The 18,080-nt window shown below is 46.5% G+C and overlaps 1 protein-coding gene across 6 annotated transcripts; it reads left to right on the top strand.

The window, feature by feature from the left end:
- Window positions 1-10,381: 10,381 nt before the first annotated feature.
- LOC140901137 (keratin, type II cytoskeletal 5-like) lies at window positions 10,382-17,366 on the top strand. 6 transcript variants are annotated; one of them, XM_073319452.1, is made up of 10 exons: window positions 10,382-10,909; window positions 12,077-12,291; window positions 13,487-13,547; window positions 13,989-14,084; window positions 14,339-14,503; window positions 14,724-14,849; window positions 15,444-15,664; window positions 16,193-16,227; window positions 17,023-17,154; window positions 17,227-17,366. In XM_073319452.1, the coding sequence occupies exons 1-10, from the start codon at window positions 10,382-10,384 to the stop codon at window positions 17,364-17,366; spliced, it is 1,719 nt and encodes a 572-aa protein (XP_073175553.1). The 6 variants fall into 6 exon arrangements, with proteins under 6 accessions (XP_073175553.1, XP_073175554.1, XP_073175556.1 ...); XM_073319453.1 differs by having other exon boundaries at window positions 17,023-17,130; window positions 17,203-17,366; XM_073319455.1 differs by having other exon boundaries at window positions 17,023-17,130.
- The last annotated feature ends 714 nt before the right edge of the window (window positions 17,367-18,080 follow it).

An 18,080-nucleotide genomic window follows, 5' to 3' on the forward strand; every position in this document is an offset into this window, starting at 1 on the left:
AACCAAGCCGGGAATCATTTCTAATTCTGTTATTTTTCTGGTTGTCACTGGGAGTCAGAAGCCGGGAATCAAGCCCATAGAGTCTAATACATTGTACACAGACTAGGATAATGGGAACACTCAGCTAATCGCTATACAGGCTTCTAGATGCATAGATTCCAAGGCCAGAAGTCCCTGTGATCATCCAGTCTGACCTCCTGCATAACTCAGGCCAGAGAAATCCCCGCAAATAATTCTTAGAGCAGATCAACGGAGGTGGTTCAAAGGAGCCTCTGAAATATTACAATCTACAAAGGAGGAACTGAGACTGCAGATCTGCAGTATGGTGGCCATGAATAAAACCTGTGGTTCTGAAGAGGGGCAAAGAGACAGAGGCAAGTTACCCCACAGAAGGCTAAGTGCCAGCGAAGATTGCTGCCTCAGGAGAAGATGTCGTGGAGAGAGCAAGTCACACCTACACTTCAAAGCAATCTAAGAGCATGAGTGGCCTCCGGGTACCGCTGGCGGGCGGGGACATGCTAGCAAAGGAGTGGATCGCCCTGTTTCATGGTAACGCCCTGGTGGATTTCATCCCAGTTTGTTCCTTCAGGGAAGGAGGTTTTTTGGTCCTATGCCCCTCTGAGGTCATGTGCATCCTCCAGCTGCTCAGGAGCTTGTCACACAGCCCTCCCACGCCTAGGCAGTACCGATGGCTTGGAGACCTGGCCTCCTGCCATGATTGCCCCTGGCCAGGTCCCTACCACCTTTAAAGGGCTCTTCCCCAGTTAAAGGGAGCCCCCCAGGCTGTGTTCCCTTCTCTCTCTAATTGCTACAGGGAAAGCAGGAGGGGGCAATGCGTGTCTCACTGCCCAAACCCAGCCCAACCCCTCTTCCATCTCCCTTCCGATCCATGCAACCCTGACTCAACGGAGAACGCCCTTCAAGGCATGAGGCAGAGGGAGGTTGTACTGTGAAATTGTCTGACCTCCCTTTCCCTGCAGGAGGGGTAAGATCCATGCTTGGATGAACGGATTCGTACCTGGATTTTGGAGGCATGATCTGTCCTGGAGCAAGGGTGGCGTCTCACAGACAGACTTGATCGCTGAGCTTCTGTGATGCAAAGAAACAGAAGGCAAGACCGACACACACACTTGTATGGCAACTGTCAGTAGTTTAGCCATTGCCCCATCTCTGCTGTCGCTATGAAATTCCTAGGTGTGGCCTCTGACGGAGAGCTGCCTTAGACCAGTCATCTTTCCTTTGATCTTCTCTTGCATGTCTATTAAACTTTGCTTCATTTAAGACACTTTTGAAAGAAGCTGGGTTGGGAAATGACATTTTTCGAGAGGACATAAAAAAATAATTTTCCAGCCAAATCTGAAAAAAAAAAAAGTTTAAATGAAGCAAAGCTTACTAGAAACGTTTTGTCATTTTCTTTGAAAACCCCCAAACTCCACATTGTTCGGCTTTGGAAATTTTTCTAGGAAAACTGAACTTCAAAAAGGAACTCGATAAGTTCATGGAGGATCGGTCCATCAATGGCTATTAGCCAGGATGGGCAGGGATGGTGTCCCTAGCCTCTGTTTGCCAGAAGCTGGGAATGGGCGACAGGGGATGGATCACTTGATGATTACCTGGCATCAAGTGTTTTGTTCATTCCCTCTGGGGCACCTGGCACTGGCTACTGTTAGAAGACAGATACTGGGTTAGATGGACCATTGGTCTGACCCAGTATGGCCGTTCTTATGTTCTCATGAACTTGCTTTGGTAGAAATTTCCATTACATTGAAAAGGCATTTTCTATCCAAAAAATATTTAAATGGAACATTTTCAACCAGTTCTAATTCTTTCATCTTAGTCTGCTCCAGGGACAGTCACCCTGCTCTATTCTCAATGGCTAAGACAACAAATTTCTTCTCCGTGACAAAAAGGGGGAAGGACTCGAATAGTCCTTGATGCTAAGTAGTTGGTCCAAAATATTGCCCATCCCCAAAAGGTGCTTGCTCCAGCCAATGAGAAGCCATGAAAGACTAGTTGAATATTAGTGATGGGAATGGGGGCCCCAAGGTTACCAGTCAAAGTGGTCAGGGATTTTTTGACAAAACATATTTTATAGAAAAATGCTGATCTGGTGGAACCAAACCTTTTCACAGAAAAGCATTGGATTCAAATAATTAAAGATAGAATATGATACATTTATGAATGGGATTCGTGACAGGGTTTTCTACGATAGCAAGGGGCTGGGCTCAATGCTCCTGGAGGTCCTTTCCAGTCCTCCATTCTGCATTCCTCTGAATTTTCTCAGCTAAATTTTTTTTTGAAAAAACATTTCTACATCATCACAATGTTCCAGCTGGACATTTCTGAAATGGAAACTCAGCTGTTTGGTGGCATAGGAAGCTCCGGGAGGGACATGGGAGGAGTGGGAACGTGGCGTGCTCAGGGGAGGAGGCGGGAAAGAGGCAGGGCTGCGGCAGGGATTTGGGGAAGGAGTCTGAATAGGGGCAGGGAGGGGACGGAGTTAGGGCGGGGACTTTGGGGAAGGCGTTGGAATGGGGGTCGGGGCAGGGGAGGAGTCTGGGTGGGGCCAGGGGCCGAGTGGGGGTCAAGCACACACCGGCGTGAGCAGAAGTCGGCACCTCTGCTCTGGTTTCACCCCTCCGCTGGGGCTGAGAGGCAGAAGTGGTGAAGAAACCAGCAGGCCAGCGCTGCTTCAACTTAGACTTCCCCCGTGTAAGAGGAATTCTCAGCCGGTGGGATCGGGCCAGTCTCTGCTCCCTTTGCATGGATAGTTTGGGACTAAGGTTACATCTACACTTGGAGCTAGGGGTGAGATTCCCAGCTGGCACAGACATATTTGCTCTAGTTCTCATTGAGCTAGCAGGCTAAAAAAGTATGCTAGATGCCTGAGTATGTACCCAAGGGATCCAGGTGGGTTTGCTCTCAGGGCGGCTAGCCTGTGCGGCCGCTCCCTGCTACCGCAGCTACATTACTATCTTCGGCACACTAGCTCGATGAGAGCTGGCGTATGTGTACACAAGTGGGGAATCACACCCCTAGCTCCAAGTGTAGATGTAGCCACAGAGGTTGGAGCAGGCCAGGGGAGGGTGAGGAGAACCTCACCTCTAAGACCAGATGAGCTCAATGGCAAAACAGATATCTGCTTCTGAAAGGTGGATTCGTTCATGTGGTGTGCATAATAAATTTCTCCAGCCAGCTACTAAGAAACACAATGTTTCGACAACAGTCTAGGGTGGGGGCTGCATTGTCATGATCAGTCACCCCAAACCTGTGGCTGCGGCTCCTTGCACATTACTTTTGCCTTTTGTCTGTGGCTTCTTCTTGGAATTCCTTTCTGATGAGTGACAGCCACACCATCCCCGCCCTATGGTAAAAGCTGAATGGAAAGTTTCATTTATTTCCTTTTAAGTTGGTTAGAAGAGTTTTCTTTTGCAACAGACTCCACCCCAGCTAGTATGTTCTTTGGCTAGAAAGACATGTTGCAAAAGTAAAAGGGGGTAACCAGTGAGTTTTGAAGTGCAGCTTGGTATCGAGGGCTGTGATTTTCAAAGAAGTCTATGGGATTTCAGTAGGTGATTGACAGATGCATAGGTACAGGGGGACTGGATGCAGTCACAAACTACTTCGGGCTCCTTATTTTTCACTCATCAGGGGAGGAAACCATTTAAACCTGAGGTCTTGATTCTCCACTGTTGTGCTGTTTGTGTGGTCATTCACAGTTGTGCAAAGTGACTACAATGAGGGACCAATACGCTGTCAGCAGCATAAGTGAACAGAGAACTGATCTGGTATCATTCTATATCTATCAAGTGATGGGTGCTGTCTTTGCTGAAGCACTGGGGACCCTACAGAGCTAAAAGGATGAGCTGTTTCGCACACAAGCTGCTGTGATGATAGACATATCATAGAATCATAGAATCTCAGGGTTGGAAGAGACCTCAGGAGGTCAGCTGATCCAACCCCCTGCTCAAAGCAGGACCAACACCAACTTGATCCTGTGTGGATCAAGCAAAGAGGGGGATCTGTAACATGCTCACCAGTGGGTTACATCTGCACAGGTGCAACAGATGACCCTCAGTGCAAGTCGGATGAGAATCTGGCCCAGAATATTGTCTGCAAATCAAATATCCTTTGGGCTTGATCCTGCATTCTCTTACTTATGGGACTATCCCTTACTCATGGTTTCTGGGACTATGAATGAGTCTACTCAGATGAGTAAAGGTTTGCAGGACTGGGCCTCAGAGCTGCAACGCCCGATTGAGCCACCTGCATTGCTATCCTGGCATACTTATTGGCGATATTAGTGCAAAGGCAAGTCTATGAGATAATCAACCAATATGAGGGCTTGTCTGCATGGAGACTCAGTGCACGGCAAATTAGGGTGTCAATCTACAGCGCACTAGCTTGCCATGCACTAACTGGCCACATGGACCCTGCTACAGTGCACTAAAGTTCTGTTGTGTGCTTTGATCTACAGCTGCTTTCGGGATCTGGGCTAAAGGAATAACAGCTCTGGGGCCATGTCCTGCAATCGTCCTGGAACTCAAGGAGCCTGCTTCTCCTCTCACACCAGTTTTACATGGCTGTAACTCCACTGACTGCAACTGACTGGTACAAAGAGGCTGGAACAGGCCAGGGGAATGGGAGGGGAGACCCTATCTTAAAATGAGATTCACTCAATATCAAACAGGCATCTCCCTCTGAAAGACGCACTTGTTCACATGCCCAGAAGCGCATCATGTGTAAATGTAAAAAGAATCAGGCGCCAGTGGGCTGCTCAGATGAGTAAAGGTTGCAGAATCTGTCCCTTGCTTAACTTAAAAGTCCACTTTTATAGTATAAGAGGTGCAAAAAACGGACCTCATCCAGTGCACCAAACGCCCCAACGACAATGTGGGTGGAACGAGACAGTCGCTACACTCTCGAATGAACTCACACAGTAAAATGATAAAAGACAAAAACACCCTGTCACTGGTGGGTGACGACTTTTCACAAAGCGATCACTCCATATCTGACCTCTCAGTCCTCGTCCTCAAAGGAAGCCCGCCCAATACCTTCAAAAGACAAGCCTGGGAGCTGAAATTCAGGGTTCAAAAAAGAACTAGATAAGTTCATGGAGGATCGGTCCATCAATGGCTATTAGCCAGAATGGGCAAGGATGCTGTCCCTAGCCTCTGTTTGCCAGCAGCTGGGAATGGGCGACAGGGGATGGATCACTTGATGATCACCTGTTCTGTTCATTCCCTCTGGGGCACCTGGCACTGGCCACTGTTGGAAGACAGGATACTGGGCTGGTGGACCATTGGTCTGACCCAGTGTGGATGTTCTTATGTTCATAATTCTGGTAAACACCAAAAATGATGGACTCAGTAGAAACCCTGGTTTTATGTCTCATTACAACAATTTGTAACCCACAAAGGCTTTTGTCTAGCACTTTTGTCAGTAAAATTTTTGTCAGTCACAAGTGTGAAAAAAAACAGGCTCACGAGGGGCAGTTCAGTTATGCTGGAGGGAGAGCTCTGTAAGGTCTGGAGTGTAGCTCTAGCCTAAGGGTATGGCTACACTTGCAGCGTTTTTGCACTCTACGTTTCATCGATGACAGGAAACCGGTGAAAGAAAAGCGCTGGTTTGTGTACTCACTTAATTCCTCCGGCGTCAGAGCGTGTTTGCACCAGCAGCACTTCCATCGCCGATAAGAGCAGGGTTGTAGGGCAGCTACCCCACAGTGCAGCTCTCTCGCTAGGTCTTGTGGAAAGAAGGGGATGAGCGGAAGGCATTCTGGGTCCCTGCTCAATGCCCCGTGGTGCACTGCTTCCTAGCCCAGCCGCCCCATTACTTCCTTGTTTCTTTCGTGGCATTTTTAAAAAAGAAAACCCTGCTGTCTGGCTGCTTTCCCCGCCACATCTACCAGCAAAGGAAAAGGGAGTTTCAAACTTCCTGGGGCTTACAGGGGGAGGGGCGGACATCCCTTTACCTGGCGTCAGAGCAGCAGAGATGCTGGGCAGAGTGGTCACTTTTGGAACTGTGGGATATCCTCCGAAGGCCAAAAGGTGTTTACACAGGTAGAACGTATCTTCACTTTCACAACAGCGCAAAAAGAACAGCGGAAAGAGCTGTATGCCTCTCGTGAAGGTGGTTTTCTTTTTGTGGTGAAACTTCTGTGTTTCACCGCAAAAAAGTCGTTAACAAGTGTAGACGCTCCCATGGTTTTAGTGCAAAAAAGGGACTTTTTGCGCTTTAAATGGCAAGTGTAGACATTGCCTTACTCTTTGCCCTATGACTGCAGAGCTGTTAATTGCCCAGTTCATTTTGAATGGTTTCTTGCAACATATGTTAACTCCTTATACTTAACAGTCTGCTCCACCTTGTATTTAGCTGTGATTACCTTTCCCAGACCCGAAGAAGAGCTCTGTATAGCTCAAAATCTTGTCTCTTCCACCAACAGAAACTGGTCCAATAAAAGATATTACCTCACCCACCTTGTCTCTCATAAAAAAAAAATTAAACATTTAGCATTTCATTTCATTTTTCAAATAATATTTCACGCAATAGGTTTCAGATAAACAAAGATGAACATACATCAATATAGAACACAAACTCTTTCTGGGACTACAGGTGTCCCCCCACTGCAAGTTAGTGGGAGATCAGGGTTTTCACTACCATTCAGGACTCATCCCTAATTGTTGCACAATCCCATTATTACAGTCTGCAGATACTTAGCCATGTTAACAATAGGACTGGAGGTTTCCCAGGGGTATGTGCTTGTGAGATCACTCTGCCTGTATAAACAGATTTGGCATGAATCATATACTTCTTGAATTAGCTGGAATGCACATACTGTCTAAAACCACTGCCCCCCGCCCCCCATGAATGTCAGCATGAAACTGGACAAAACCCAGATTAATTATTTTTTCAATTTACCAGCTGAATCCACTGTGAATCCAAAAGCAAAGCAGGTGGCTTGCAGGAAGAGGAGCCTGGAGCAAAAAGCTGAGAAAGAGGTTTTCCATTGCTAAACCTCCTTATCATGTGCACTGAAAATCTAGATTAAAAGAGCCAAAGAGAACTGGTAACAATTGACTACACCCAAGTATAAAATATCAGCAGGTTGCATTCTAGCAGCTGCCATAAATAATGTTGCAAACCGATTTCAGTTCCAACCCCCTTGTCTTCACAAAGCATTCACCGCCTTCCAAAATGAGCCCCTTTTTCGCTTTCTGCTGCATGGTGATGCCCCAGCTACATCCCAGAAAATGCCAATTAAAGGTCTTCAGTTGTTTTTTGAGATTAAAAATATCCCAATTAGGCAAAGCTACAGCAAAACTGGCTGCAGTTTGAATGGCAAAATTAGGAAAGGCGTTTGTCCTAATTAAGGACTAGTGTCTTTGATTGATTGCGTGGCGGAGTAATGGTTTTAATTTAACAGGGACATGACTAGTTGAAAATGGCCTATTAAACACACTCAATAGACGATTTCCTTAATTTTACAGGTATGGCAATGCAATACAGGTGCACTTAACACATAGGCATAGCTCGTTATGGCCCAACCCTGTAAAACGCTGAGCAGCCACAACTCCCATTAAAGTCAATGGAAGAGGAAGGTGCTTAGTCAACGCCATGCAAGTTCAAGCATCGGGGTGGCCAACCTGGGGCTCTTCAGAAGTTAACATGCGGCTCCTTGTCTAGGCCCCAACTCCGGGGCTGGAGCTGCAGGCGCCAACTTTCCAGTGTGCCGAGGGGTGCTCACTGCTCAACCCCTGGCTCTGCCTCCACTACACCCCTTCCCACCCCCTCCTCTGAGCCTGCCATGCCCTTGCTTCTCCCCGCTCCCCGCCAGAGCCTCCTGCACGCCAGGAAACAGCTGATCGGGAGGTGCGGGGAGGGAGTGGGGGGGGGCACTGATCGGCAGGGCTGCCGGTGGGTGAGAGGCGCAGGGAGCTGATGCGGGGTTGCTGACGTGATACTGTGGCTCTTTGGCAATGTACATTGGTAAATTCTGGCTGCTTCTCAGGCTCAGGTTGGCCACCCCGATCTATGTGTGTAGCACCTGGTTTAAAGGGTTTACAAATTCTTCTGGAAAACCCATCAGAGTTTATACCCTGTGCAATGAGAATAGCAGCAGATAAGAGAGTTTTCTGAGTTCCACAGAGCCAGCAAAGTGTCAAAGCAGCGTCAATTGCCAGGCGAGTTTCTCCTTCTTTGTTCCCGCTAAAGAAACGAAGACTGTACTATTTCAAAGCAAGCTAGGGGACATGTGCACCCGGTTTCCATTGATTTTAATGGCAGCTGTGGAAAATCTCAGCCTAAATACATATAAAATATCCCGAATGGAGTAACCAAGCGGCGAGATCAAAATGCAGTGTAGTTGTAGCCGTATGGGTCCCAGGATATTAGCGAGGCAAGGTGGGTGAGGTCATACATTACTTCACCTGCCTTGTCACTCAAAACTCAGGGCATTCAAGGCTGTCTCAGCAACATTATCTCAACCATTCTCCACTTATGGGCCCAGATGGGCGGCTAGTGCAAATCACCGTAGCTCCACTGACTTCAGGGAAGCTGCGCCAATTTTCCCCCGCTGAAGTTGTGACCCACTGATTTCAGCGGGGGCTACACTGATTTACACCAGTGGAGGGGTGTGGCCCATTGATGCCAGTGGTGCAACACCAGTTTACATCAGCTGGGGTTCTGGCATGTGTAGTATTTTCTATTCCTTTTATTTCTTTATTTTTTGCACATCAGAGAAATAACATAATGCAGCGGCTCGCAACCTGGGATGGGTGCAGGGGGGGGGGGTGGGGATGTCATGACTCCCAGGGAGATGGCGAACACTTGTGTCAACGATTGACACCATCCTACTATTCTCATCCTCCTAAAAGGGAGAGAGCTCCTGGTTCAATCTTTGCTATACGGGAGGAAGTTCTTGCACTGTGACCCCATGGAAAGCATTGAGACATAGAGCCCCTTCGTGTATTATTCGTCTCTGTTTTGAACGCATACTATAAAATACACTGTAATGCTGGGTTACCATTGCTGGAGTGGCATTACCTTCTGGAATTCCCTGACTTCTTTTCAGTTGCTTGATTTAGCACCCCGAACATTGCACCAATGTTATCTACCTGCCAGTAGGGCTGGGGGTTTTCAATCCCATACAGTTTTCCCAGCTTTTGAAACATTTTCTCTTCCCAAAGCGAAACCAAAAAGCCCAAGTCCCAACAATGTTTGTGAACTGGGGGGGGGGGGGCATTGGGGGGCAGGTTATCCATTCAGGTCCATTCATTTCATTTGAAAATTTTGAATCTTTTTGTTTTGATTTTTGACATTTTGTCCTTTTCTTTTGAGTAGAATTTAAGTGAAATTTGAAAGGAAACCTCCCCCTCCAGAAAACATTTATTTTCCACACTGTCCAAAAGGGCCATTTCCACACGTTGACCCTTTTTTAAAAAAAGCCATTATTATAATTTTGACAAGTCAACAATGTTGGGGCACAAACCCTTTCGGTGACAAATTCTCCACCAGCGGTACCTGCCACGTCTACCCTTCCACCATATCCCTCGGTTTTATGGTTTTTATATATGGACACATTTTCAAAAGAGCTCAGCATTATGGGTACTCAGTCTTTTTGGAACTCTGGCTTTTATTTAGGCCGTCCGTGGGAATGAGCGCATTTGAAAATCTAGTTCCATGGTGCCAAGCACCAGGGTAACATGTAAGTCTCATGTAAAATGACAGGATTAAAAAATCTAGAACAGAACGTTTTATTCTCTCTCTCTCTGCTGCAGTGAATGGAGGAAATCCATTTTGCATATGGAACATATTGTTTATCTTATAAATAAATTTAAATCTTATAAATTTATCTTATAAAATGCTAGCTTTGTGCCTTGAATAATACAGGTGAAAACACCTTGCTTTTAAGGTAGAGACGGGAGTGCAGGGTCTAGGCTTAGAAATGGCAAAGCATAAGGGCTGAACCAGTAGTATTAGAGCAAGGCATGTCAGCAGTTTGCTCTCTGGGCCCCAAATGACTAGCACATGCCGTGAACTCTTTGACACTGCCTTTCTTGTTGCCTACGCAGAGGCCAAAAGGCGACAGTTATTTCCAAACAACAGGAATGTTGCTCAGAAATGCAACTATTCCATTGCACAGGGGTGTGTCGGTGGAGTGAGCTCACTGTACAGAACGCTGCAGGGCACACCAAGCCCAATTAATCAGGAAGATCATTCACATCAGGAAGCCAATCCCAGTTCCTCAAGCACATAAAAGAGGTCACCTCAGCCCTTGAAGAACAGAGGTTCATCCTTCTCTTCTGTGTTCTGTTCTCTTCTCCAGAAACCTCACTCCTTCCTTCCTTCCACTACTTCCATTTTACCCAGGCCAGCTATAATGTCTCGCCAATCCACTGTAAGGTGCCAGAGTGGGAAACTGGGCTTTAGTGCCTCTTCTGCCATCATCCCAAACAGCTGCCGCACCAGCTACAGCTCACATTCTGTATCCCGGGCCGGAGGTTGCGGCTCTGGTGCTGGAAGGGTTGGTGGTGGTGGCAATTGCTTTGGCAGCAGAAGCCTCTACAACGTGGGTGGATCTAAAAGAATCTCCATGGCTGGCAGCAGTGGTGGCTTTCTGTGTGGCGCTCCAGGCCCAGTTGGTTTTGCTGGCGGCGCTGGCTACGGATTCGGTTTCGGTGGTGGAATAGGCAGGGGCTATGGGTTAGCTGGAGCTGGGTTTGGTGGAGGAAGAGTTGGCCTCGGGTTCCCTGTTTACCCACCCGGCGGGATCCAAGAAGTGACCATCAACCAGAGCCTTCTAACACCTCTCAACTTGGAAGTCGACCCCACCATCCAGAGGGTGCGTAAAGAGGAGAAGGAGCAAATCAAGACTCTCAACAACCAATTCGCCTCCTTCATTGACAAGGTGAGCTATAAGATTTCATAGATATCTTGTCCTGATTGTTCAGTGGGGAGGAAAAACAATTGCATTTCCTTATCGGCATTGTCTGTTCATCCACAAACAGAGCCGGGGCGCGAATCTGGCATAACCCCACTCATTTGGGGCAGATCTATCAGTCCACGGCAGTTGATATCAGCATCTGGCCTGTAGAGGCTGTTACTGACTATCATCTCGTGTTGTTAATCAATGAGCTGTCAAATGGCCAATCACTGCCCATTTAAGCTATCAGGGAACCAGACCTCCAGACTTGAATTTTCCTATTAAGTTGGAAAGGTAACATTGAAACAATGCAATTACATGTAGGTGGTTCTTTTAAAGTCAAGGTATTTTGGGGACTTACTTACCTGACAGCATCCTGTTCAGCTCTTTGTTGATTGCATCAGATTTGCCAGAACAAGCAGAAGAGGGCTATAACAACAACCTTTACGTTTTTGTTGACCAATCAGCATGCATCTGTGGTCAAAGCAAATGTTAAACTGTCTTGGGGACCTTTTTGTACTCAGCCCAGGGAAGGGAAATAATAAATATTTTAGATTTATTTTCCACTTAAGGCATTAATTTTCCCCTGCCTTGTCCCATGTGTCATCATTTGCACCTATGCAAAATATGTGCAAAATGCAACTCATCTCTCCTGAGAATATAAGATTTCATAGCTATCTTGTCCTGATTGTTCGGTAGGCAGGAATATGGTATAAGGAACAGGGGAATCGGCTTCTAATTAGATTGCAATATGGGCAAGATCCTTGAAGTCAAATTTGCTACACCCATTTACACCAGCTGAGGATCTGGCCCTGACTATCTTCCTTGCGACTGCCAGTCTTGCTCACTAGTTCGTAAGAGCTCAGTGAGAGCGGAGGGTACTCAGCATCTCTCAGCAAATGCTCAGTACCTTGCAGAATTGGACCCTAAACATGCATGGGAATTAACCTGGATTAGGGTTACCAGATGGCAACTGTGAAAAAACGGGACGGGGGTGGGGGGTAATAAGCGCCTATATAAGAAAAAGTGCCAAAAAAACAGGACTGTCCCTTTAAAAATGGGACATCTGGTCATCCTAATCTGGATGATCCATATTATTGTAATACTTTTATGGAACCATTTAAGCATCTTCTGGATCCTTGTGATTTTCAGGTCCAATTCCTCGAGCAGCAAAATAGGGTGCTGGAAACCAAATGGAGCCTGCTGCAGGAACAGGAACAAAAAACCGTGAAAAACAACATTGAACCCCTCTTTGAAAATTACATTGGTAATCTCAGGAGGCAGCTGAACAACCTGATGAATGAGAGAGGAAGACTTGAAGGGGACCTGAACAACATGCAGAATGTGGTGGAGGATTTCAAGAACAAGTAAGTCCATCTCTCTAGCTGCTCCCCATCACCACAGGGTCAGGGATGCTTAAAAAAAAAAGTACATTTGCACTGTAATATCAATCCGATAAGGAAGGGACAAGACTAATAAATCACCAACTGCAAGTTCACTAGAGAGATACATCTTATAATGTGTGGATGCTATCACTTTCCCATGGTTAAATTGACAGGTAAAAATCTCTCTACAGAGTGAAGGGACAAGAGGCCCAGGTAAAAAAAGAAAAGGAGGACTTGTGGCACACTTGTGCTACAGCTCACAAAAGCTCATGCTCAAATAAATTGGTTAGTCTCTAAGGTGCCACAAGTACTCCTTTTCTTTTTGCAAATACAGACTAACACGGCTGTTACTCTGAAACCAGGTAAAAAAGTATTTTGTGGATGACACATTAGGTGCAGAATCTACAAAGATTTATGAATGCAATTATTGGTCTGAGTAAAATAACTCACGTGAATTAGACTTCGGGAGACTGCATCCTGAAACTGTAAGGGAAGAAGCAGTGAGAAGGACTGACTGCCAGGAAGAGAGAAAGAGAACAGAAGGTTTTATCGAGAGCAGTAGTTCTCAGCCAGGGGTACATGTACTCCTGGGGGCATGCAGAGGTCTTCCAGGGGGGACATCAATTCATCTAAATATGTGCCTAGTTTCACACCAGGCTACATAAAAAGCACTAGCGAAGTCGGAACAAGCTAAAATTTCATACAGACAATGATTTGTTTATACCACTCTATATACCATACACTGAAATGTAAGTACAATATTTATATTTCAATCGATTTGTTTTATAATTATATAGGAAAAATGAGACAGTCATCAATTTTTCAGTACTACTGCGCTGGGACTCTTTTGTGGGTTTATGTCTGATTTTGTAAGCAAGTGGTTTTTAAGTGAGGTGAAACTTGGGGGTTCGCAAGACAAATCAGACTCCCGAAAGGGCTACAGTCATCTGGAAAGGTTGAGAGCCACCGATCTAGAGTACTTTTCTATAGACATCAGTTTGCACGTTTTAACTGGTTTAGCATAGACATGCGGATCATTGCCTGAGTTATCCTGAAAACTAACATTCATGCTTAGCACGCACACAAAATGCTCTTGGGGAAGTGTATTCTATCAGGCTGCAATTATCTCCATCAGTTACTTGCCTACACAAACATTCCCTCTGCCCCATTCCATTAGGTATGAAGATGAAATCAACAGGCGCACAACTGCCGAGAATGACTTTGTGACACTCAAGAAGGTTAGTGGTGTTTGTATAATGCAAGCGTTATTATTGTTTGTCTTTCAGCAACACCTAGAGATCATTGTGCTAGACGCTGTACAGACACAGAGAGAGAGGCAGACCTTTCCCCCAGAGAGCTTGCAATAGAGAAGACAGAAAAAGGGTGGGAGAAAGGGACGATTATTAGCCCTATGGAACTTAGTCAGATCTGAGGGACTTGCCCACCATTACATAGGGAATCTGTGGCACACCTGGGAACTGAGCCTAGCTCTTCAAAGCATCAGTCCAATGCTTTAACCACAAAACCTCTCAGGTCAGCCATTCAGCCACAACACTATTAACAGCCATTAGAAAATCCTTTACATTTTTTCTCCTCTAGAAAATGAGTTTGGAGCCAATCATGTTGCCGGCCTGCTAATGAAAGTGCTTCGCTCATTGCAATCCATTACTGTCTTTCAGGATGTGGACAGTGCCTACATGAACAAGGTGGAGCTGGATGCCAAGGTGGACTCCCTGACTGATGAGATCAATTTCCTGAGAGCCCTGTACGAAATGGTAAGTGCTAGCAACCTGAGGTCTCTTTCAGTGGGTTTCAAATTAGTTTTCCCAGCGATGTGCAAAATTCTGAAGCTTTTTTTTTTGGCAATGACATGGTCTGTCTTGACCGTTCCTGACAGTTGTTTGAGTGACAGCCCCTTACCATAGGCTGGAGCCTCTGCTTATGGTACACAGTGAAAAGTTCAGTTGTCTACTCATGAGGAAAAGTCTCTTTGACTGACAGTTCACCCGAATATTGGCATGAATTGCAGGAACTGGCTCAGATGCAGCAGCAGGTCTCCAACACCTCCGTCATTCTGTCTATGGACAACAACCGAGACCTGGACCTGGATGGCATCATTGCTGAAGTCAAAGCGCAGTACGAGGAGATTGCTAACAGGAGCCGAGCTGAGGCTGAATCTTGGTACCAAACTAAGGTGAGTCACCATACAACAACAGAGGGTTGAGTTCCAATTAGCTGCACATTCGGCTGTCTACCACTATTGTTGTGCTTCTTGACTTGTGTCGCTGAGCATTCAGAGGTACCAATCAGGGGTGAAGTGGCGACTGATTGTGCACACACGTAATAGCATGCAACGCCTGCCCCCAAAGAGCATGGACTTTAACGTGATTTGTGTGTCCCTTTGTATATGGCAGTATGAAGAGCTGCAGGTTACTGCTGGCAGACACGGGGATGACCTCCGCAACACCAAGCATGAAATCTCAGAGCTGAACCGAGTCATCCAGAGACTGAGGAATGAAATTGACAATGTGAAAAGACAGGTAGGGCACTGCGGAAAACACAGGAGGGTATTTTGTGTGCGGGTGCTTCATTATGGCAGTACCAAGCCTTAGGCCAACCTAACTCCTAAGATGGATGCAAATGCAACCCCATTAATTTCTGCTGTACCAGGACTGAATGTGGCCCCTTTGGTCTCAAAGTAAAAATGTCACTAGAATTTGACCAGACTTTTCTGCTCATAAATAAAATGAATCAATAATATAGGGTCAGAACCTCAGTGTCAATGAAGTTGATGCACTTTACACCAGCTGGCAATCTGGACTTCAAAGGGTTAAGCTGCATGATACTATCCCTAATGTTTCCCCTGGAAATGATTGCAAACATGTTAGATTGAAACACAGAGAGCCAAATTTTCAGAGGTGTCCATCAGCCACGTTCTGCTAAAGTTAATGGAGCTAGGAAGATTTACACCAGTTGATGATCTGTCCCAAACTGTAGAAAAGCTGATGGGAAGAGATGAGATGCTCATAGATTATTCCAGCTTGATCTGCACCCAGGCTGGATCAGGCAACTGCATACTAGGAAGGCAGAACAGTTTGATGTTTCCTACGGATCGCTGTTCTTCTCTACCGTAGTGCGCCAACCTGCAAGCGGCCATTGCTGAGGCGGAGGAGCGCGGCGAACTGGCCCTCAAGGATGCCAAGGGCAAACTGGCTGAGCTGGAGGATGCCCTGCAGAAGGCCAAGGGAGATTTGGCACTTCAGCTGCGGGAGTACCAGGAGCTGATGAACGTCAAGCTGGCCCTGGATATCGAGATCGCCACCTACAGGAAGTTGCTGGAAGGAGAGGAGAGCAGGTGGGTGAAATGCAGCACATTCATGTCCGGATTTTAACAGATGCTGAGCGCCCAATTGTCCAACTGAGGTCAATGGGAACTCCAGGTGCTCAGCATTTCTGAAAACTCCCCCCTGGAGCAACTTGTCTTTATGCTGGAATCAATTTAAATGTTAACGAAAAACTTGGTCAAAAAGTTTTGAAATCTGGATGAAATATATTTGCGATTTTTTGGGGGAATATTTTATGAAATTAGTTTTCTCTTTGTCAGCCAGTGTGTAGAGAGGTTTTGATTATTTTGAAATGTCAAAAAAAAATTTAAAAAACCCTGAAGGCTGGTCAAAAGGCTTCTGTCAAAACTTTTTTGTTTAGTTGGAAAACTGGGGGTTTTGGCTAACTGAAAATTTTCCTAGAAAGTGTCTGCTTTCCACACAAAAATTCAACTACTTGAGGAAAAATTTCATGGACATTTTTCTGCTTATTTCAAGACTGTCTTTTGTCAGTGGACATCACCTGAATTCTTACTTTCCTCTCTTCTCTTCCCCAACAGGCTGTGTGGAGAAGGTGTTGGTGCAATGAATATCTGTAAGTCACTTGAATGCACATATTGTACAAACTTCATTGCTTTAGACTCTGTAACAGTGCGGGACTCACCCAGCGGTGCCTCCTGCTGGTCCCTCAGGCAATTAGCTCTCCAGCCATTGGAGCGCCCTCTGCTGGTCGCCATCCCGCTCACCCCCGTGTCCCTCCTGGACCCTGGTGCCGTTTTACCAGGGGTGTTGCCCCCTTGCAATACCCCCACACGCTTCCTGGGTCTCCCCTCCCTGGGGAACCCCCACCCTCTATCCCCACCTTGCCTCAGCCTATGGGCTACTTCCAGTCACCATCTAGCCCCCTTTCACTGAGACCAACTGCAGTCTGTACAAGCCAGTCATCATAGGCAAGGGAGGTTTGGACCTGCTGCCTTCCTCTGCAACCCAGTACCTCTGTGGGGCCTTGAACAAAGGCATGCAGCCTGGGGAGTTGCTGGTCTGGAGCTCCGCAGCCCCTCTGGCCTTTCCCCAGCCCTGCCTCACTCTAGGTACCCTTAGGCTTCCCTGGCAGCTAGGCCCATCTCCCTCCTCAGCTAGAGGGAGACTGCCTGAGCGCCTGGTTCACAGCCCCTTTATACAGGCCAGCTGTGGCCTGGTTGAGGCGTGCCCCAGCTGTAGCTGCCTCCCCAATCAGCCAGCTTACTAGCTCTCAGCCCCAGCCCTCCCCAAGGGCTGTCTTTTGACCCTTTCAGGGCCGGAGCGGCTGACCACCCCGCTACAGTCTCCATTTGCCACTCGGTGGCCACCATTCCGTGAGATCTAAACACACGGTGCTTTCTTTTTGCAGCTGTGGTCACCTCAACTGTTGGTGGTGGGTCTGGAAACAGAAGTGGTGTCTGCATTGGAGGTGGAAGCGGTCTCGGCATTGGAGGTGGAAGCGGTCTCGGCATTGGAGGTGGAAGCGGTGTCTGCATTGGAGGTGGAAGTGGTCTCAGCATTGGAGGTAGAAGCGGTGTCTGCATTGGAGATGGAAGCGGTCTTGGCATGGGAGGTGGGCTCAGTGTTGGAGGAGGCAGCTTCAGCTCTGGAAGTGGAAGAGGCATCGGCGGGTTGAGCCTTGGAGGCGGAAGTGGCTCTAGCGTGAAATTTGTCTCAACTACCTCTTCCACCAGAAGAAGCTACAAAAGCTAAAGCTCAGAATTCAAAGTCCTCACTCCGCGAATGAAATATCTCCATGGTTTCCTGATGCTGACACATTACTGACCTACGAATGGGACCACCATAATGAATAAGAGCAACGTTTTCTAACCTTCACTTTAGAAACCAAGCTTAAAAAATGTTGGCCTATATCTAAATTTTCCAAACGTTGCCTTGAATCAGTTCTTTTTTCAATCTTGCTATCTATTATCTCTCACGTAGAAACCTATCACCTCTATCCAACAAGAAGAGAAAGTACATATTTCTCCAAACAGCAGGACATGTGTGCTTTCCTCAAAAACTTTGAATTTTTGAAAGCTGAAAAGATGATGTTTTTGACAAACCCAAACATTTCTGTTAATTTTCACCCAAAAGTTTTCAGCCAAACATGCCAAAATCTCCCCCCAAAATGCGGAAAATTTGGTTTTCCTCCAAAAATGTTCAGTTTAGGGGCTACCTTTTTTCCCGTGAAATATTGAATTTTTCTGGATAAAAAGATGTCCCCATTTTCTGAACATCTCTGGTGATTACATAGCCTCGACAAGTCCTCGTGCAACTAATAAAACCACCTTCCCTTTCTCATGTATTTTTCTTTTTCTCCATACCAAGGAGTAGCTCATGGATTTGGATATTTTTTACGCCAAAGCTCAGTTGTGTAAGTTTTAGAATGGCAAGAGAACCGTTATGTTAAGCACTTTCTGAATAATG

This window comes from Lepidochelys kempii, chromosome 20 (genome assembly GCF_965140265.1).
Source record: "Lepidochelys kempii isolate rLepKem1 chromosome 20, rLepKem1.hap2, whole genome shotgun sequence".
NCBI lineage: Eukaryota > Metazoa > Chordata > Testudines > Cheloniidae > Lepidochelys > Lepidochelys kempii.

Bases quoted from the DNA above. Each gene is read 5' to 3' on its own strand.
- LOC140901137 (XM_073319450.1), top strand. From the start codon at position 10,382: ATGTCTCGCCAATCCACTGTAAGGTGCCAGAGTGGGAAACTGGGCTTT. The intron at 10,910-12,076 runs GTGAGCTATAAG...TGTGATTTTCAG, and splicing joins TCGCCTCCTTCATTGACAAG to GTCCAATTCCTCGAGCAGCA. The intron at 14,085-14,338 runs GTAAGTGCTAGC...CATGAATTGCAG, and splicing joins TGAGAGCCCTGTACGAAATG to GAACTGGCTCAGATGCAGCA.